This window comes from Mesoplodon mirus (genome assembly GCF_964341445.2).
Source record: "Mesoplodon mirus genome assembly, chromosome: 4".
Lineage (NCBI taxonomy): Eukaryota > Metazoa > Chordata > Mammalia > Artiodactyla > Ziphiidae > Mesoplodon > Mesoplodon mirus.
The window spans coordinates 159474737-159497755 of record NC_138979.1 but is presented as its reverse complement, the minus strand read 5'-3'; the positions used below and the strand labels follow the sequence as shown (position 1 = coordinate 159497755).

The 23019-nt window shown below is 40.1% G+C and overlaps 1 protein-coding gene across 3 annotated transcripts in view; it reads right to left on the bottom strand.

Annotated features, from left to right (window-relative positions):
- The window catches only part of PSEN1 (presenilin 1), an 88196-nt gene that overhangs the window by 7776 nt on the left and 57401 nt on the right, over nucleotides 1-23019 (bottom strand). For all 3 annotated transcript variants that reach the window (XM_082619251.1, XM_082619253.1, XM_082619252.1), the window contains 3 exons: nucleotides 19767-19865; nucleotides 10251-10337; nucleotides 7100-7273 (listed from right to left, as the gene is read on the bottom strand). In XM_082619251.1, coding sequence (XP_082475377.1) covers nucleotides 7100-7273; nucleotides 10251-10337; nucleotides 19767-19865 — 360 coding nt within the window. The remainder of the gene's footprint in view (nucleotides 1-7099; nucleotides 7274-10250; nucleotides 10338-19766; nucleotides 19866-23019) is intronic.

Below are 23019 nucleotides of genomic sequence, written 5' to 3'. Positions count from 1 at the left end.
ATTCTCTGTATACCCTAACTATAAATCCTTTAACAGGATTTGCAATGATTTGCAAATATTTTCTCTCAGTCTGTGGCTCCTTTTCCTTTTCTTAATGGTATCTTTTTTTTTTAATTGTGGTACAATACACAGTTCAGTGGCATTAAGTACATTCATGTTGTTGTGCTACCATCACCACCATCCATCCATGAACTCTTTTCATCTTGCAAAACTGAACCTCTGTACCCATTAAACAGTAACTCCTCCTTCCTCTCTCCCTCCAGCCCCTGGAAACCACCATTCCACTCTCCATCTCTGAGTTTGACTACTCCAGGTATTTCATTTAAGTGGAATCATACAGTATTTGTCTTACTGTGACTGGCTTATTTCACTTAGTATAATGTCCTGGCTCATCCATGCTGCAGCATGTATTGGATTTTCCTTCCTTTTTAAAGCTGAATAATATCCCATTGTATGTATGCACCACATTTTGTCTATCCATTCATCAGCCAGTGGACACTTAGGTTGCTTCCATCTCATGGCTATTGTGAACAGTGCTATGAACACGGGTATATAAATACCTCTTCTCTCTCTTTTTTTTTTCTTTCGGCCTCTCTGTGTGGCTTGTGGGATCTTAGTTCCCCAACCAGGGATCAAACCGGTGCCCTCGGCAGTGAAAGCGCGTTGTTCTAACCACTGAACTGTCAGGGAATTCCCTAAATACTTCTTCTCTTGATGGTATCTTTTGAAGTGTGAAAGTTTTCAATCTTGACAAAGACCAATCTATCAATTTTTTCTTCTATGTATCACTGTTATATTAAGGAACTCTTTGCCCAACCCAAGGTCATGAAGTTTTTCTCCTACGTTTTCTTCTAGAAGTTTTAGAGTTTTACCACTTACATTTCAGTTTATGACCAATTTGGGGTTAATTTTGGATTGTGTGCATGATGGATAGGGTGTGACAGGGGTTTCCATTCATTCTTTTGCATGTGGATATTCAATTGTCCCAGCACCATTTGTTGAAAAGATTATATCCTTTTGCCATTGAATTATTTTAGCACCTTTGTAAAAAATCATTGTTCATAAATATAAGGCTTTACTTCTGGACTTTCAGTTCTGTTTCTTTGATTTATATGTCTGTCCTTGATTACTATGGCTTTAGAGTAAGTTTTGAAATCAGATAGTTTAAGTCCACCAACTTTTTTCTTCTCTTTCAAAATTGTTTTGGGTATTCTAAGTTCTTTACACTTCCAAAAAATTTTAGGATCAGCTTGTAGAAATTGACAAGCTGATCCTAAAACATACACAGAAATGCAAAGGCCCTAGGTTTTCTGCTGTCAAACATTATTTTTAACTTTTCAAGTTCTTTTCAAAATGATAGACAAAACTAGGTAGTTAAAAATATGCTTTGGACTTCCCTGCTGGCGCAGTGGTTAAGAATCTGCCTGCCAATGTAGGAGACATGGATTTGAGCCCTGGTCTGGGAAGATCCCACATGCCACGGAGCAACCAAGCCCGTGTGCCACAACTACTGAGCCTGTGTTCTAGAGCCTGCAAGACACAACTACTGAGCCTGCATGCCACAACTACTGAAGCCTGCAAGCCTAGAGCCTGTGCTCCGCAACAACAGAAGCCACCACAACGAGAAGCCCGCACACCGCGACAAAGAGTAACCCTGGCTCACCACAACTAGAGAAAGCCCACGTGCATCAACGAAGACCCAACACAGCCAAAAATAAATAGATAAATTTATTTTTTTAAAAAAGTGCCACAATGAACATGTACTGTTTTTTTAAAAAATAATAAAATAAATAAATAAATAAATAAAAATATGCTTTGACTTGGGGCTCAACAGTAACCCATTAAGCTTTACTACTGGCTTTTACCTTTCTGGTTGTTATGTAACTATTCCCAACTGAAGTGTGATCCTTTTTTTTTTTTTTTTTTTTTTTTTTGCGGTACGCAGGCCTCTCACTGTTGTGCCCTCTCCCGTTGCGGAGCACAGGCTCCAGACGCGCAGGCTCAGAGGCCATGGCTCACGGGCCCAGCCGCTCTGTGGCATGTGGGCATGTGGGATCTTCCTGGACCAGGGCACGAACCGGCGTCCCCTGCATCGGCAGGCGGACTCTCAACCACTGCGCCACCAGGGAAGGCCTGAAGTGTGATCCTGATCTTAAAGTTTTGTTGCCTGAGTTACAGAAACTACTTCTGGAAGATAGGTGTTGAGGGCCTTGAGAAGCAGAGTCTGTGGGAGAAAGGGGCAGAGTTCTGATTAATAAGATCTTACTGAGAGGGATTTCTCTGGTGGCGCAGTGGTTAAGAATCCGCCTGCCAATGCAGGGGTCATGGGTTCAATCCCTGGTCCAGGAAGATGGCACATGCCACAGAGCAACTAAGCCCGTGCGCCACAACTACCGAGCCCACGTGCCACAGCTACTGAAGCCCGTGTGCCTAGAGCCCGTGCTCTGCAACAAGAGAAGCCCACGCACTGCAACGGAGAGTAGCCCCCGCTTGCCACAAGTAGAGAAAGCCCGCGCACAGCAATGAAGGCCCAACACAGCCAAAAAAAAAAAAAAAAAAGATCTTACTGAGAAACCATTGTTCTTTTTAAATTGTGGAAGCCAGAGCAAAGTCTTCCATAGTAGAAAAAATAAACATACAATCCTGAAATCTGATGCTATGAATTACATGGTCAGTTATCCTTTAACTTGCTAACCTTCCCAGACTGATGAATACTTTCACCAGTTTCAGTTGTGGAGAAGAGTCCAACTCTACTATTTAGGTACTAGTGTGATCCAGGGCAAGTTTACTAACTTCTTTAATCCTCAAATTCTTCAGCTACAAGATGGGGATTACAGAGCTATTTCACAAGGTTGGTATCAGTGTTAAAAATAATACAGGAAAAGTTCTTGGCACACACAGAGGCTAAACAAATGACAGTCTCAGAAATACTTTTGATTCCAAATAGTAAGTACTATAAGAAACTAACTGAGGCCTTCCCTGGTGATGCAGTGGTTAAGAATCCACCTGCCAATGCAGGGAACACGGATTCGAGCCCTGGTCTGGGAAGTTCCCACATGCCGCAGAGCAACTAAGCCCATGGAGAGGCCACAACAGTGAGAAACCTGCGTACCGCAAAAAAAAAACAACAAAAAAACCATGATGACATACCACTTTACACCCACTAGGAATGATTATAATCAAAAAGACAAATAATAACAAGTGTTGGTGAGGTTGTGGAAAAATTGGAACATTCATACACTGCTGGTGGGAATGTAAAATGGTGCAGACACTTTGGAAAACAGTCTGGTAGTTCCTCAAAAGGTTAAACATAGAGTTACCATATGACTCAGTAATTCTACTTGTAGGTATATACCTAAGAGAAATAAAACCATATGTCCACACAGATGTGTACATGAATGGTCACACAACACTATGCATAATAGCTCAAAATGGAAACAATTTAGATGCCCATTAACTGATGAATGGATGATAAATGTGACATATCCGTACAATGGAATATTATTTGGCTATAAAAAGAAACGAAATGCTAATACATGTTACAACATAGATAAACCCTGAAAACATAATGCTACATGAAAGAAATCAGTACAAAGAACCATATATTGTATGATTCCATTTATATGAAATGTCCAGAAGAGGCAAATCTATTATGATAGTATATTTGATGGTGCTGGGGGGAATAGAGGTAATGGGTACAGGGTACAGGGTTTCTTTCTGAGGTAATGAACATATTCTAACATTAGCATGTGGTGATGGCTGCACAACTATAATAAAAACCATTGCGGACTTCCCCAGTGGCGCAGTGGTTAAGAATACGCTTGCCAGTGCAGGGGACACAGGTTCAAGCCCTGGTCCAGGAAGATCCCACATGCCGCGCAGCAACTAAGCCCGTGCGCCACAACTGCTGAGCCTGAGCTCGAGAGCCCACGAGATACAACTACTGAGCCCGCGTGCCACAACTACTGAAGCCCACGCGCCTAGAGCCTGTGCTCCGCAACGAGAAGCCACTGCAATGAGAAGCCTGTGCACCCCTGCTCGCCGCAACTAGAGAAAGTCCGCACACAGCAACAAAGACCCAACACAGCCATAAATAAATAAATAAATAAATAAATAAATTTATTAAAAAAAAAAAAACCATTGCATTGTCCACTTTCAATGGCGGGGAATGAGAGGGATTGAAGAGGTGATGTTAAGGAGTATGGGGTTTCTTTATGGGGTGTTGAAAATGTTCTAAAATCAATTGTGGTGATGGTTGAACAATTCTGTGAATATACTAATGTCACCACTTTAAATGGGTGAATTGTATAGTATGTGAATTATGTCTCAACAGAGGTATCAAAAAATAAACAAAAATAATGTACCAAATCAAGCTTAAAATTATAGCCTCGCATTTTTTCATTTAAAGGCTTATGTTTGCTTAAATAATAATATTATGGCAAATGCTATAGTTATACTTTACAGAATTCATTTTAGTGGAGAGAGAAATATAGATATATTTTATTAGCAAAATTAAAAGAGTCAGGAAACAAAGAAGTAACCATCAATTTTTTTTCTTTAGGCACTTACTGAAGCAACAAGTTATATTCCATAACCAGAAGAGACTGGATGAATCAGTATATAAAACCTAAGAAAGGGCCTCCCTGGTGGCGCAGTGGTTGAGAGTCCGCCTGCCGATGCAGGGGATACGGGTTCGTGCCCCGATCTGGGAGGATCCCATATGCCGCGGAGCGGCTGGGCCCGTGAGCCATGGCCGCTGGGCCTGCGCATCCGGAGCCTGTGCTCCGCAACGGGGGAGGCCACAACAGTGAGAGGCCCGCATACCGCAAAAAAAAAAAAAAAAAAAAAAAAAAAAAAAAAAACCTAAGAAAAATCAGGTTGCTCGGGAATATGTTTTCTTTAAACAGCTTCTTTGATTTATTCAGTAAAGATATGCCATGGCCAAACAACTAAAATCACAGCAATGGAAACTGCTTAAGTTAGACATAAAGTATTATCAGTATTCCACTGTCAAGTGCTAATGCTGAGACTGGATGCTAGTTGTTTTACTGCTATCTAGGTCTCCTATTATTTTGCTTTGTTTTGGCCAACTCTGAAAAATAATTTTAAGTAAAGATGGAGTTCCTTTAGTATTAAAAGGGGCATTTGCAGGTCTACCAAACACAAGACATGGTAAAAATAATAAATGATGGTGAATATTTAATTGTAAGATTTCGCTACAGGGCATCTAGCAGAATATATGCCTAGCTTAAATGTAACTATAACATAATAAAATAATGAATATTTCCTATTATCTTTTTTTTTTTTTTTTGTGCTGTACGCGGGCCTCTCACTGTTGTGGCCTCTCCCGTTGCAGAGCACAGGCTCTGGACGCGCAGGCCCAGTGGCCATGGCTCACGGGCCTAGTCGCTCCGCGGCATGTGGGATCTTCCCAGACCGGGGCATGAACCCGTGTCCCCTGCATCGGCAGGCGGACTCTCAACCACTGCGCCACCAGAGGAGCCCTCCTACTATCTTTTTAATAAACAGAAACATATAAAAAACTTCCTGAAATTTATTATTTTGTGTTTTAACTACTAAAACCTCTTCCTCCACTTGAAGAAAATAACAAAATCCATCTCCCACTCTTCCCTTGAGGTTATAGAAAAAGAACCTCTATGAGTTAAATTTCTACTCCTGGAAACAACAGGTTAATTTCACTACTCTGATAAATTTTAAATCTATCAGTAGTACACTGAGGCTTGCTATTGGCATGATGTTTGGAAGAAGTGTAGTTTGAAATTCACTAGAAGACCAACTGCACATTGAATAAACATGTTTACATTTCTAATTAAAAGCTCTCAGTGTTCAGCTTTCTGATTAATTTTTGATTTTTAAAAGGTTGTTCTGGAAGACACATGTGCCTTTACATGTCAAATTCTATTGTAAACTGAGACTTTTCTGTAAGTAACAACTCTGGTTTAACACACTAATGCAATCAGATATGGTTATGTGTGTTCTGGATGAACACGTGAAAGAATCACACTGCAGCTATGCTTAACAGCTATATTTCTTTCTTTTGGCTCTATGCATCTTTGAGAAAAGAGGAAAGGAAGAGAAGAGGCAACTAATTACAGTGGTAACTTTGAAGGCAGAGAAAATATCAGCAAACGCAAGCTCAAGGCTGGCCATAAGAGAAGGCAACTGTGTCTGGTTTCCCAGAGTGTGAAAGCTGCAGGTTGCAGATGGCTCTAAAATCTGGAAAACTCGCCCAGCGCCAAAGTCATGGATCTGCCCAGGTTCTGACCCAGATAAAAGACTAATGGTGAGTTGTAAGAAGTGTTCTGCTCAAGCTGAAGGATAATGTCAAGGTCACAATTAATAGTGATTAGAGAAGCTAAGGAATCTAGGTGTCTGTTTCTTTGAAACTACTTAATATTTTTGTTGTAATATTTTAATCAAGCGTTTCACTTTTGTGAAAATGAAAAAATTGAGGGTAACTTAGTTGGGAAATGTGCTACTCTCTTCTTATTCAGTAAATCACCTCTCTAACTAAGACTAAGTAAAGAGATGATTGAGCCCTAACCAGGGGGCTCTACTGGCTAATATCCTAAGAAGCCCCAAGTGCTGACCTGAATCCCAGTGACAGCACACCTTAGACACTGGACAAACTGTTACATTTCTGCAGAGAACCTAAATCCCTTTGATTTTCTTTAAAATTAATAAAATACAGTGCTTGCCGACAAAGGGCAGTAACAATGTAAAAGGGTGAAGCATTTAAATCCATAGGTCTCTGTGTAGCAAGAGTGAAATATATTAATGAAAATTTTGTAGACATGAAGTCTTATCAGAATAATATTAAAAAATTTTTTTTACCTTATAAAATCAATGCCAAAGATCAGGCTGTAAAGGGATAATTTCAAAAATCTGAGGTGCAGAATTTGGTCCATTAACACATTTTAACTATGAGAAAAGCACCAACTATTGTTATTTCCTACTAAAAGCTGCACTGCTGTTTAGAATTAGACTGTAACACTTTGATTCATTTTATTTTGGGAGAGTTTGATACTGCAGCACCTAAACGAATCCATGAATTTCCAATGTAGAGAAAGGCACATACTTTCCTCTGGGTCGTCACTGGCCAGGATGCTGCTGGAAAGATCCTGTACAGCAGATCGCGACTCAGCTGTAGAGTGATGAGGCCCCAGGTGACTGTCCCTCTGGGCTTCCCACTCTTCGCTGAAGCCACCATCATCACTCTCTGTCACAGGGTCTTGTGACTCACTTTCTGTGCCTTCAAGAAAAAGTGAACATCACAGTTGTAATATTTAGAAAAATCTCTTAATACCTTTAAGAAAATTACATGGAAACAGTAATTACCCGTCATTGTAATTAGGTGGGTTAGCTGGCTCTTAAACCACAAATCACAGGTTATTTCAGTGCCTGTTTGTTGCTTCCCCAACAGTTATTTCTCCCCTTTTTTCCTGAGGGCAGAGTACTGATTTATTTGGGTTTCCACCTCCCACCCATGACTCTGGTGGTAAATCCAGTTCAGTCCAAGATAAGTGTGGTCATCCTACAATTCCTCTTCCCAATGAAAGCTCTAAAGCTGTGGGGTTGGTACCAGCCAACGTGTGGTGAGACAAAGTCTGCTGGAAATTTGGGGAAAAGTTTTCTCACTCTGCTGGAAATTTGGGGAAAAGTTTTCTCACTCTTTGAGAGAGACTTAAGGAGACACAAACAGCCCCTTTCTTCCCCTGGATGTTGTGTTATCTGGATATGATGCCTGGCACTGCAGTCGTCATCTTGTGACCATGACGAGCAGAGGGCTGAGGACCAGGCTCATATCTAAGGATAGCAGAGCAGGAAGACGGGGAAGAACTGAGGCCCCTGATAATTATCCAGTCATAAAATTAGCCAGCCGTGCAAATGCCTACACCTCAGGACTTTTGGTCAGGTGAGAGAACATTTCTTCTGATCTTTGCAGCTGGAGCTGCTGGCACTCACGAATTGATGGCACTCACCACTGGCTTTAGTGACTAAGTTATACAAGTAGACCACTATTGGGGGCTGGGAGGATGGGAAAGGAGGGAGTGAATCTTTTTATGGGCTAGTCATTTGGTTATAATGACTCGGTCTGACTGAAAATTGTGAGTATAACATGATTGTCTCAAGAACCTTCCATACATCAAAAATAATTAAAATACATCAGTGAAGTTGATAATACTCTTTTTTCTCATTTATTTTTAATAAAATTAATATATGTTCATATTTATTCATCTACTATGAATAAATGAAGCTTGCATACTTCAGGCCTCTCGCTTGCATGGACATTTTTCTGCAAGGGGCTCTAGCAATTTTGTATTTTTAATTTGCATTGTTTTCTTAACCAGGTCTCCACAAAACCTGAATCTTCCCTGAGCTAGTTTATAAAATCATAAAAGTGTATGATTTAGAAATGAAAACATCAGTCCCTGCTCTGCCCTATCCGTCCTCACCCTACCTTCAACCCTTTCAGCTGTTTACTTTGGTATTTACGTCCATAATTAATTATAAATAGCACGCTCATAATGCTGTATCTTGATGTTTTTATCTTAGGTGCTCACTCGGGCAACCTCTGAGTTCTATTACGTTTTTCCTTTACAGACATCCCTCTTGGAATCCTACACCCCCTTGCTCCAGACTAACTTCTAGTTCCTATAACACAGAGGTTTTCAACTGGGGGTAGCACCTCCCTTCCATGGGGTGTTTGGAAATAACTAGGAGGGGGAGTTTTGGGTTACTGCAAACCTCGAAGCTGCCCTTGGCATTTAGTGGGTGAGGGGCCAGGAGTGCTAAACAATGTGAGGGGAGTCCACACAATGAAGAACGCCCACCCGAAACACCCACCACACTCCCACTGAGGAACTCTGCAGTTCACCCAGCTCCTCCTCACTTCAAGGCCCTTGCCCAGGGTGCTTCCTCTTCAGGAAAGCTCTTCTTCCTCTCTTTGGCTGGCCATCTCTTGTTATCACTTCCTCAGGGAAGCCCTCCTGACTGTCCAGAATAAATGAAATTCTTCCACTATAAACTTTCAGAGCAACTTACACTTCTTCTTTGTGGTGTTTATCACAAACTGAATGAATTATTTGTTCAACATGCGTGTCTCCCCAAATAGGCTATAAACTCCACAGGAATGGGACCTCTCGTTCAGAGCTATATCCCCAGTGCCTAACAAATACTAGGTACACAGTTAGGTACTCAGTCAACATTTGTCAAAAGAACAAAATCTTGATGTACCCAAAAGACACTCATACTCACAAATATATACATGTACACTCACAGACAACTAATCTTTCAATTTTCTTTAGCTTAACAAGGTTAACACAACAACCAGACCTGGAGCAACTGTTTCCTCTATTTCCCACTTCTCTACTAGGTCTACTGCTGGTCTAATGCCGCCCTGTTTTGCTGCCTCGCTCACTGCAGAATGGGCCTAATATCTTTCGGTCCCAAATATGCAAATTCTAAGTTGAAAGCGTCCTCCTTGCAGTTACCCAAATGCTAGAACAGCAGTTTTCTTGGCTCTAGAAAACCTAAACTCTCCCTTTCCTGACAAACAGCAACTCAATTAAGGCCCTTTTTCCTTCTCTGACCAACTTTATTCCACCTCTATTTGTCAGCTTCCTCATAAGGTTAGTCCTTGTTTTTCTTAAAAAAAAAAAAAAAAAAAAGTTTCCTTTCTTTTTGACTATTGATATTGTGCTGTTATTCCTCAACTTTTCTAATTATAACTCCTCCTAACTTGTGTTTGCCTTAACATCTTCTGTAGTATCCACAAGTGGGCCTTTCAATCTCCCATACTAGGTCATCATTCTTACCCTCCTCCAGAAAGTCAGGTCCACCTGGAATATTTTATCAACTCAACATAAACATTATCACAACTCAAATCAAATTATATTTCAGTTACTCTGGACTTGTCAGACAAGAGGTTCTCATTTTTACATGTTTGAAGAGAGTGTTTATTCTACCTTTTTAAAATCATAGCCTCAACTTGAACCTTTCCATACTGGAATTAATGGTGTTTAATGGTAGAAATTCTTAACCTAGGGTGCCTTGGCTGATTGTTGGGTTTGGAGCATGTGAATTCAAATATTTATCTGTGTTTGCTAGGTATTACCACAGCTTCCAGGAGATTCTCAAAAGAAAGTGGTTAAAAAATCATTGTTTCATAACTCATAAGATGACAATGACCATGAAAACCAGGAAATTACCAAATAAAAGCCACCTACTTTGTGCATTATAATTGGAGTTTTTGGATACCTTCCTTTGGGCTTCTGGGTCTCCTTCTGCCATATTCACCAACCATACCATTGTTGCTGTTGAGAAAGACAAAAGTCCAGGTAAGGACTGGAAACACAGAAGGAAAGCTCACAAGTAGAGAGCAGGCTGTTATTTCTCCACACAAATCACCAACCTTCTTAATGTCACCAGAAGAATCCCTAACAATCAGAAGCAAATGCATATTAAAAACTACTGGGACGGGGCTTCCCTGGTGGTGCAGTGCTGAAGAATCCGCCTGCCAATGCAGGAGACATGCGTTCAAGCCCTGGTCCAGGAAGATCCCACATGCTGTGGAGCAACTAAGCCCACATGCCACAACTGCTGAAGCCTGTGTGCCTAGAGCCTGTGCTCTGCAACAAGAGAAGCCACCGCAGTGAGCAGCCTGTGCACCGGAACAAATAGGAAGACCCAACGCAGCCATAAATAAATTAAAAAAAATTTTTTTTTAAAAGAGAAAACTACAGGGACTTCCCTGGTGGCGCAGTAGTTACAATCTGCCTGCCAATGCAGGGAACACGGGTTCCAGCCCTGGCCCGCGAAGATCCCACATGCCACAGAGCAACTAAGCCTGTGCGCCACAACTTCTGAGCCTGCGCGCCTAGAGTCTTTGCTCCGCAACGAGAAACCACCGCAATGAGAAGCCTGCACACCGCAACGAAGAGCAGCCCCTGCTCGCTGCAACTAGAGAAAGTTCGCGCGCAGCGACGAAGACCCAATGCAGCCAAAAATAAATAAATTAATTTATTAAAAAAATAAAAACCACAAAAGGTTCTCTTTGATTTTGGCAGATAAAAAACAATTCTGAAACTGGACATTTACTGTAGCTTTCAAACTGCAGCTGCTATAATACAACTGTTCATTGTTATTTATAATCCCTGAAAAGTAACCAGAAGGAAAATTGTTCAGGCCAGCAAGACTGCACTGAAACAACAGCTCGACTAGTTGAATATCCTAAAATAGTGTGAATTCACTGGTGAAAATAACTTATTGGAACTAACTTAGAGGACAAACTGGGGCTCACAAAGCATCGGATGAATTACTGTAATTTGAAAGATGCAATGAATATGTTCCCTTCATGTTACGTCTTACTTCTGGGATTTTCAATAATGCTAAACTGTGTTATATACAGGGAATAAGAAAAAAAAAGTTAAAAGCAATAAACATAAACGGATAGTCAACTGCCTTTTCTATGTCCCCTCCACAAAAATACATATATATCAATATATCTATATAGCTCTAGATATACACACACATCCTGTCACATTTTAATTAAGAGGCAATGTGAATACTTTAAAATGGTGCTTCTCTTACATACTGCAGGTAGGATGAAACATGGCGGGGAACTTGGTAACATCTAACAAAACTACATGTACATTTACCCCCTATTGACCCAGCAATAACACTTTTGGAATTTATCCTGAAGATACACCAACAATAATACAAAAATACATACAAACATGTGCCATACAGCGTGACAGCAGAAACCAAGCCAGCAGCAACCTGAGTCCAATCCAGTAATGGTAAGCAATTTTAAACAAGATACTTGGCATTTTCTGGGTTTCTCTGGCATTTTGTCACTGATTTTACAATTATATCCATTTTCCTAATACTCTAAGGCTTCTTGAATAGCTTATGAAAGAAATACATAACCAATGAGGATAAAAATCCTGTAATAGCTGCACTTACTCATTCACCATAGCTTTGTAATTCAGAGGTCAGACAAGTTTCATGATATGATAACCCGACTAACTGATCAAAGTAAATATTAGCCAGGTTGGCGATTCACTGTAACTAAATCCAAACCCAATGAAGAGGAAATAGGCAACCACTGGAGTTTACGAATTTCTGTAGTCTTCTTGGCAATGAAGGCAGCAGGTATTTATTTGATTTTCTTTCTTTATGCAAGTATAGAAAAATAAAGCTACAAACTCTTTTAACACTTAATATTAACCATGGAAATCAAGGGTCAGCAAACTTTTTCTATAAAGGGCCGGATAGTAAATATTGGGGCTTGTGGGTCAACATCTGGCCCCTGTCACATACTCTTTTTTGTTCTTTTCTTTTTCATTAACTCTTTAAAGATGTAAAAACCATTCTTAGCTTTCAGGCCTATACAAAAACAGGCCACGGGACAGATTTGGCTATGGGCAGTAGTTTGCTAACCCCTGATGTAAATTATCATGAGCAGAATATATATTTGCTGAATGAATTAATATTACTAAAATAATATCTAAAAAACCCACTTTCCAATCTTTCAACTTAACACCAAACATCTTAGATCAATAGAAAAATATGCAAATTAAAAATTAACAATCTAGGGCCTCCCTGGTGGCGCAGTGGTTGAGAGTCCGCCTGCCGATGCAGGGGATACGGGTTCGTGCCCCGGTCTGGGAGGATCCCATATGCCGCGGAGCGGCTGGGCCCGTGAGCCATGGCCGCTGAGCCTGCGCATCCGGAGCCTGTGCTCCGCAACGGGAGAGGCCACAACAGTGAGAGGCCCGCGTACGGAAAAAAAAAAAAAAAAAAAAAAATTAACAATCTAAAAACTTCCCAAACTGATATGAAATCAGAGAAAAACCTTACATAATGGTCAACCTCAAGGAACAGTTATCTTTGTTTTCTGAAAAGCTACCAAAGAGTAGGTGTACATTCTTCCTGTCCAAACAAGGGATAGAGAAAACAAACAAAAATGCTCACATGTTTCCTGAGGGTAAGACCCTTTTGCAAACTGAGTACTCTTAACTGGGGAAGAGTATACAAATGCATCAAAGGATTATATTTTTAAAGAACTAATAACTGAGAGGACTGACTTAAAACTTTTCATATTAATGTTTATTCCATTTCAGGGGGAAAGAACTGATTAATAATGCTGTTTTCTGTATATTCTACTTGAAAAAAAACCTGTCAAACTCAATGATTTATGAAATGCTCACTAAAGATTCAGTATTTCATGAGAACAGGTACTTTCTTGAACCTATTTCATCTACACAGGAGGTAAAGGTTTATGCTTATATTTTCCCATATATGTGGAATTACTGCAAAACTATCTCAATATTGATTGTTATACAGACTTGAGTTTTAAAAATATTATATATGAATGATTTTTTAAAAACAGTAAATCCTTTTTCTGAGTATAAAATTAACATACATGCTTAACGTTGGGGCAGACTGAAAGATCCCTTCTCCACCCCTCCTGCACCCACACTCTTGCCATGGCCTCGCTGAGACTGGAATGCTGTTTTCCTCTTCCTGACCAGGGACTCAGCTATGTGACTTGCTTCAACCAATGGCACATGGACAGAGATGACGGTGTGCTAATACTGAACCTAGGCCTTAACAGGCCTGCTGCCCTCTTGTTTCTCCAGATACAAGAACATCTTCAGTTAACCCACTGGCCCAAGGAGGACAGGGAACATGCGGAGCAGAGGTACCACAGCCAAGTCTGATCAGCTGAGTCAATTGACCCGCAGGTGCAGGAGTGATGGTGACTGATTATTATTTTTAAGGCATAAAGTTGTTTTTTTTAAAAAAATAAATTTATCTATTTATTTTTGGCTGCGTTGGGTCTTCCTTGCTGCACACAGGCTTTCTCTAGTTGTGGCGAGTGGGGGCTTCTCTTCGTTGCGGTGTTTGAGCTTCTCACTGTGGTGGCTTCTCTTGTTGCGGAGCACGGGCTCTAGGCACACGGGCTACAGTAGTTATGGCGCATGGGTTTAGTTGTTCCACGGCCTGTGGGATCTTCCTGGATCACGGTTCGAACCCATGTCCCCTGCAGTAGCAGGCGGATTCTTAACCACTGAGCCACCAGGGAAGTCCCCTAAGGCATTAAGTTTTGAGGTGGTTTGTTACACAGCATTATCGTGGTACTAACAATAGATACAACGGTAGAACAATGTAAAATCCTAAAACTAAGAAAAAATTTAAAACTCACAATCCCTTCACTTTGACATCCACAATTAAAAAATATAGAGTACAACAAGGACTTCCCTGGGGGCACAGTGGTTAAGAATCCACCTGCCAATGCATGGGACACAGGTTCGAGCCCTGGTCTGGGAAGATCCCACATGCCCTAGGAGCAACTAAGCCCGTGTGCCACAACTACTGAGCTTGTGCTCTAGAGCCCGTGAGCTGCAACTACTGAGCCTGCTTACCACAACTACTGAAGTCCACGCACCTAGAGCCCGTGCTCTGCAACAAAAGAAACCACCACAATGAGAAGGCCGTGCACCACAATGGAGAGTAGCCCCCACTCGCTGCAACTAGAGAAAGCCCATGCGCAGCAACAAAGACCCAGTGCAGCCATAAATAAATAAATAAATTTATTTATTTTAAATTTTTTAATTAAAAAAATATAGAGTACAACATTAAAAATCTACAAGTAGAGAAAGATATAAGGAAAAATGTAAAAGTTGTCTCAGTCTCTAAATCGCACTTCCCAGAGGTAAACACTAGTAGTATATTATCAGTTTTTTTTTTTTTTACTGGAGTGTAGTTGCTTTACAATACTGTGTTAGTTTCTACTGTACAGCAAAGTGAATCAGCTATACGTATACATATATCCCCTCTTTTTTGGATTGCTTTCTCATTTAGGTCACCACAGAGCACTGAGTAGAGTTCCCTATGCTATACAGTAGGTTCTCATTAGTTATCTATTTTATACATAGTATCAATAGTGTATATACATCAATCTCAATCTCCCAATTCATCCCACCCCCACCGCTTCCCCCTTGGTATCCATGGTTTGTTCTCTACATCTGTGTCTCTATTTCTGCTTTGCAAATAAGATCACCTATACCATTTTTCTAGATTCCACATATATGTGTTAATATACGATATTTGTTTTTCTCTTTCTGACTTACTTCACTCTGTATAACAGTCTCTTTGTAGAGACACGGATGGACCTAGAGACTATCAGTTTTGAAATGTGTCACTGGGATTTTATATATATACACACATCCATACATATACAGCTCCTTTCCCCCACTCCTTCCACAGGATATTGCATGTATTGTTTTAAATCTTGCTTTTTGTATTTAATATATAATCTTTTTTTTTTTTTTTGCGGTACGCGGGCCTCTCACTGTTGTGGCCTCTCCTGTTGCAGAGCACAGGTTCCGGACGCACAGACTCAGCGGCCATGGCTCACGGGCCCAGCCGCTCCACAGCATGTGGGATCCTCCCGGACCAGGGCACGAATCTGTGTCCCCAGCATCGGCAGGCGGACTCTCAACCACTGCGCCATCAGGGAAGCCCAATATATAATCTTTGACATTTAAAAAAAACAATCAGAAATACATAGAGCTATTTCATTCTTTTAAATGGCTGCACAACTATCCATTGTATGAATGTACCGTAATTGTTTGAAAGTGTTCCTTTTTGATGGACACTTAGGTTATTTCCATTTACTTCTTAATATAAGCACTGTTTCAGTGAACATCCTTCTATACTTTTACAAGTATATTCGTTACTCTAAATTCCTAGCATTCACTATTAACATTTGGTGTAACATTCTGTATGCACAAATATAAAATATATGAATAGTAGATTTTAATTTCCAGGAATAACACAGAAGAAGCTCACACGCAAATGCTCATTTAGAGGAAAATGCTGATGCTCAAAACCTCGTCTGTTCTTTTTGGCCAAAAAACACCATAAACACATGATAATAAATTTATATGGGAATAAAAGTAAGAGAAAGATCCTTGCATTTCAGACACTGGGTGCTCTAAAGCTTTACCAGACTTCTCCAGCTACAAGCACAATCCCCACCTTCTCCACTTCCCACAAAGGACCTAACAGCAAGTTCATAAGAAAGACTGAGGTGAACTAACACGTGCTCCCAACTTGACCTCTCTCTACGTTCCACTATCTTCTGCTTTCCTGTCTTTTCCTTCCTTCCGGGTCTTTCACTATTCTCATCTAATTCCTCTTACTGAACTCTTAGAGCTATTTCTACCTGCTTCGTTTATTACTTTGCTCCAGTAATTACTTCTTCTTGCTGGTCTCTTCAAAGCCTTTCTCCACTGGCTCCTTTCCCTCAACCTTCTCTCTCCTGGAACCATCTTTCCTCAAACCTGTTCTCTTCTCAAGTCACCACTGCTCTGCCTGTGAACTAGTAGGTGATACTTACTTCTCCTTCTTCATACCCAGTCTCTGTCCACTGTATCACTTCCACTGCCAGTGCCAGCAAAACCCAGACAGACACACACAGACACACACACACAGACGCACACTTTACACCCTTTGGAATACTGCTTCTGGTCCTACCATTCAACTGAAATTGCTCTCTTAAATGTCACTAAAGATGTCTAAAGCACCAAATTCTATATGGTTTACTTAGTCCTCATCATCCTTCACTTCTTTATAGCATCTGACATTCTCTCCTTCTTGAAACTCTGCTTTTTCAATAACTCAACAGATAAATAGGCCAAAAGTCCACAAGGATATATATCACACTGATAATACTGGTAAGTAACTGCTTGGTAAAGTATTAAGATTGGGGATGACAGTTATAATGAAATTTAACTTTATCTGTAATTCAAAAATTTTTTCAATGATAAAGTATTAACATTATTACTTGTATAATTAAAATTTAATTCTAAAAATATGGAAAAATACAATACCAAGCCAGTCATAAAACAAGAAATTTAAATATGCAGCTAAAAAATACATTAAAAAGTCCAAATAATCATTAATAGTTATTAATAACTATTAACTAATGGTTATTAGTAACTATTAACTAATGGTTATTAATTACTATTAACTAATAGTTATTAATTACTATTAACTAAGTTATTAGCTGATTACTATTAACTAATAGTTATTAGCTGATTACTATTAACTAATAGTTATTAGTCAATAAGCCAAGATGAAAACTAAAACAAGATGTTTTTTGTCTATTAGTTTCCCATACACATATACAAACAAGTGATAATGAAGGTGTTAGTTAATTAGGACCTTCACACTACTGAAGGGAATATAAATTGGTATAGCCTTTTGAGGAGGCAATCTGGCACTATCAAAATTTAAAGGCAGGGCTTCCCTGGTGGCGCAGTGGTTGAGATTCCGCCTGCCGATGCAGGGGACACGGGTTCGTGCCCCGGTCTGGGAAGATCCCACATGCCGTGGAGCGGCTGGGCCCGTGAGCCATGGCCGCTGAGCCCGCGCGTCCAGAGCCTGTGCTCCGCAACGGGAGAGGCCACCACAGGGAAAGGCCCGCGTACCGCAAAAAAAAAAAAAAAAAAAAAAAATTTAAAGGCACACATCCTTTGACTTAGCAATTCCATTTCTATGAATGTATCTGTACAACAATATTCACAAATTCATAAATGTTCTCTGCAAGCATTGTTTGTAATGGGAAATGATCAATAAAGATACCCTTTATTTAATATCTATATAAGAGAAAACTATGCAGACATTTCATGTACTGATATGAAAAAACAGTCATGCTACTGCTAAGTGAAAAATGCTGGTTTTCCCAATTTTCTGATATTTTCTTATGTTCCATTTACTATTCTCTCTTCATTTCTTACTCTCTAAACATAGTAGTTGACAAAGATCTACTCCTGGTGTCCTCCTCTCTTCTCCTTTGATTTGAATCACTCATCTACTCCCAGAGCTGCAACTGTCACCTCCATGCTGATGTTCTTCAATTCTGCATCTCTATTATCAACCTTTTCCTTTGCACTGGTACTTCATTTCTAAACTCCTGCTGGAAATTTCTACGTGGATGGCTCACAGGTCCTGCCAAGAAAATTAGATATGGGCTACAGGCAACACTACACAGATTTCTCAAATAAGAAAAACCTCTCTTCTTTATCATCCTTCCTTTAAGCTTTAAACTTCTCTCACTCGTCACTAAGAATGACTGAAACTACCTCCAAAAGCTCTCATCAAGGCCTTTCCCTTGACTGCCATTACCTATCCCATAATTCAGACTCTCATTACTTTCCACCTAGATCATGGCAATATCTGTTTAGTTATGCTTCCCGTTCTCCTCCCTCCCATTCATCTTGCACAATGCTGCAAGCTTACAAAGGCACAGCTCTGATCACATTAGTCTTCTGTTAAGACCTTCTATGATTCCCAAGTGATCATGAATAGAATACAGAGATCTAAACCAGTCCCTCAAAGCTATCTGTGATCTTGCCCTAAGTGCCTTTCCAAACCCATCTCCTAGTACTCTCCCTATTTTGTACTCCATGTTTTAGTCAACTGGAACACTTGAAATTTGAAAAAGATGCCCCACACTTATGCCTCCAAGCCATTCTTTGTGACAAGCCCACTTAAAAAAAAAAAAATTATTTGGCTGCATTGGGTCTTCGTTGCTGCGTGGGCTTCAGTAGTTGTGGCGTGCAGGCTCAGTAGTTGTGGCACAGGGGCTCAGTTGCTCCGTGGCGTGTGGGATCTTCCCGGACCAGGGATCGAACCTGTGTCCCCTGCACTGGCAGGAAGATTCTTAACCACTGCGCCATCAGGGAAGTCCTCAAGTCCCCACGGAAATGACTCTTCCATCTGTGCTTGCTGAAATCCTACCCACCCTTCGAAGGTTCAATCCAAATGCTGTCTCTTCCATGAAGCCTTTCTCTGATTCCCCATTTAGATTTTCCGTTTTGAGCTCTTTCTGCACTTTGCGTTCCTTCTGAATAATCTGAAAACAGTCTGCCTCGAATGTTGTTTATATACTTGTCTTATCTCACTTCTAAATTGTAAGCAAGGGAATTCCCTGGCGGTCCAGTGGTTATGACTCTGAGTTTTCACTGCTGAGGCTTGGGTTCGATTCCTGGTCGGGAAACTAAAATCTCACATGCCGCGCAGCACGGCAAAAAAAATAAAAATAAAAATGTAAGCAAATGCACTCTGAGGGAAAGCAAAGTATCTTTTTTTTTTTTTAATTTAGTTTTTGGCCATGCCACGGCAGGTGGGATATTAGTTCCCCGACCAGGCCCCCTGAATTGGAAGCATGGAGTCTTAACCACTGGACAGCCAGGGAAGTCCCTCTTAATCATCTTTATATCCTCCACAGTGCTCTGTGGGAGCAGATCAGGTCAATGATGAATAAATATTTACTGAATGATTAGGAAGTATATGAATCTAAAACCAAAAAAAGGGCAAGCCCATTCTGAAGGAAACGTACAATTCCTTCAACATGCTAGTGCAAGATCCACCCACAATATATGTATATAACAAGTACTCAATAGTTCTTGATTAATAAGATTTTAAATGAGAATACTGGCTCCTCAATCTCTAAATATTTCTTCTATCTCCACACATACTGAAAACTCTCTTGAACCAATGTCAGGCAGAAGATAATAATTTGCAAGGAAACAGATCTGCAGCAGTTCCATCAATGCTATGCATTTAAGGTGAGAATAAGTACCATGATAATGATCATAATTACATGTGTTTGAATCTCTGTAAATTCTAAGCTGTTCACTAACTTAACATCATTCTGAAATACTTACAAGAGTAAATAAGAGCCGGAAAGAGAGTTTCATTTCTCTCCTGAGCTGTTTCAACCAGCATACGAAGTGGGCCTTTTGGACACAAAACAGCCACTAAATCTAGAAAAAGAAAAATAGAAAAGACATCTGAAAAATGGATTGGCTAAACATGTAAATGGGTGTGTGAGGGAGGAATTAACCAATTGAAAAGGTTTAATTTTTTTTACACAGAAAGATGTTGAATTAATATGAAATAAACAGCAGGTAAGCTGATGGGGAGGAGGATGGAGACAATCTAAACAAAATACACAAAACCACACAGAGACCTGTGCAAACTTCATTTTGGTTTGACTGTTATTTGGTTAGTTTACAGTGTATCATCGTTGGGTTCTAGGAATAAGTCTTCTCAGTTTGAAGAAAAGAGGCAGAAATAATGACAAGACAGAATTATTCTAGAGTTGTCAATTTCCAAAGCAGAAACAAGGACAAGCCATTTCCAAACAAAACATACCTATGAGCCACAAACTGAAGGTTTACTTTAGGAGGGATTTAATAGAGGGGATTTGACTTAACTTTTCAAAATATGAAGAACAGAGTAGAAGAGATTCATCTTCTCCCCTTTTTGAAAACAGTATATGTACTATTCAGGGCTACTTGAAATAAGAGGGCAGTAAATTTAAACAAAACAAAATAACTAATAAACCTCTGCATGAGTTTAGCATTTCTTTAGCTCTCCTGTCAAAAGCACTTCACAAATATTTAGGTACCAGAATACATGTGGTGCTGAAAAGTGTCTTATTTTACGAAAACAGCAACTCGGAGGAGGAAGCAATATGCATAAATTATTCTTGATTCTACCACCCTCTCTCTCCAATAACTGCAGTTTTTCTTACATTTGCTACATCGTGAAAATTCAGAGTATAGAAATACAGAAAATAATTTCAAACATTTAATAACGGGAAACAGATATAGGTAAATTTGTAAAGGAAGATTTGATAGCTTGTGTTGACATTACTATCATTCAGATGCATTTAAGTAAAAAACCTCACACCTGCAAGTGGTCATGTCTTCTTGTACACTACTACTACAATAAAACACACACACAAACACATGCACACACACACAAAACCTCTACTCTCACTGCTTCCATTTTGATTTGTTTGGGATGAGAAAAGGGAAATGTGCCGTGCTCTGAAATAATGAGATTTCTAACCTGTTTCAACCTGCAATGTCCTGTAACTATCTTGGTTTTTTGACACACTACTCCTTATAGAATTGCTAAATGATAAACCCTTATTTTTTAGAGCAATTAAAGCGAATTAAGATTAATTTTGTTTGGAAATTCTTAGAACAATCTTTGTGACATCTTGAGATCTTATGGAAATGGAGTTAAGAATCATTACTCTAAATATTGGACACAAAAGTTTTTTATTTTAAAGGAACTCAAAAGGTCTGTGGAGATAATGTGCATATGTATGGAAGAAACAGAGGGTTGATGGGAGAAACAGTGTAATGTAGTAGAAAGAATATGGGACTTAGGACTCATATTCTAGATCAAATGGTGTTAAGCTTGGGAAAATACTTTACCTCTACAAACTTCAGGTTCTTAGCAGTAAAACAAGAATAACCGCCTTGCCTACTTCACAGGATTATACATTTTAAAGAAACAGTTAATACTTACTGATAGATACCATTATACATGTGTACTGTACATATTGTTTAATTTAATCTTCATAATAACTAAGACTTGGGGGTTGAGCAATATCTGTGGCCACATACCCAATAAATGATAGGAGTAGAAGTCTGGATTTGAACCCAGGCAGTCTGTCTCCAGAACTGGCTGCTTTTTTTTTTTTTTAATATCAAAAATGGAATCAGACTCTTTATTATGATTCAACCCTGATGTTTCATTTAATCAAGTTTTAACTTGCTCTAGTATGTCATAATGGTGCCTTGTGAGGCCTGTAGCGTGAGACTGTATGTTGGTGAAAGTTCCACTGCACACATTGTTCAAGAGCCCAGCACTGTATATTTAGAAGTGAAATAGTCACTATAACAATATTTGGAACTCCAAAGTGGATAAAGTGAGGTGGCCTGTATTGTGGGTTTAATACGTACTGAGACATGTATAACTTTGATTTCTATTTTTGGTATCTGTGAGGCAAGAGATTCTCAGTTATTTTCCCTAAAGAGGGAAACCTTGGATAAGTAATTGCTGTTGCTACCACTGGCAGACCAGGTGGCTAGACCACTTGCAATGTCCCAAGGGTCTGTAAAAATGCACAGATGGAGCCAACTGTTGGCCAGATTAAGACGACTGCCCAAAGTTCAGCTAATTTTGCTGACCCTTGGATCCCATTCTTTGATCAAGGATGCCTGGATTAAGCAATGAAAAGCAGAGCTCTCCAAGTGAGCTCCTTCACATGTAGTTTTGATGCTGTCCATAAAGTGTACAAACTCCCACTGCTGTTTGTTCACTCATTTGATCCCAAAGGGCTCCCGTGGTAGCCAGGGGTCCAAGAGAGGGGTGACCTCCTCTAGCACCTTGTCAACTGGCAAGGGACTGAGGAAAGAAGAGGCCACCCTCTCCTGTGGGTGAGACACTCCAGGGGGCCCAGACTCAGCTCTATCATATGGCTAACATTTCTGTCTTAGCAAGGAAGCCCTGGCGGCTGTGCTGAGCTTGTATAATGCTGCCTCCATGATATGGAGATAAGGAACAGATGGATTCGGAGCTTCACAGGTTCAGGGCCTGTGAAAACCTGTTTCCAAGACAGCTCGGTATGTAGTCAGAAATGGCCATTCTAAACGTGTACAGCATGGGACCAAAAAGGGTAGTTCCTCACACCAGAGATCCGTGGGCAACTTATGATCATAGTGAGTGATCCAGATATTTCAGGAGGTATGAGAAGAGGTTGCTAAGGCCTCTACAGTGAATGATTCTCTGGGACGGGAGAAGGGACACTAACGGAAGTAACTACTGTATTGCAATTTGGACAGATTCTAGAACCTTATGTTGTAGGAGGTCCCCATTCAAGGTGGGCCAATTTGTAACAGTATAAATAGGCTTAAGTAAAATTTGTAAATGAAGAGTATATTGCCTCCAGATCCCCAAAGGGCCTAAAACATAGTGGGCTTGTTTTAACATCATGGGCGCAGAGAGGGTCAGCTGCTATTTCTTGACAGTGCCAGAGACGCAGAAGCCCTCAGCTTACCAAGTAACTTTCAGGAATTTAACTGGGGTGGCAGAGCCTTGTACTATGGTACAGGGAAA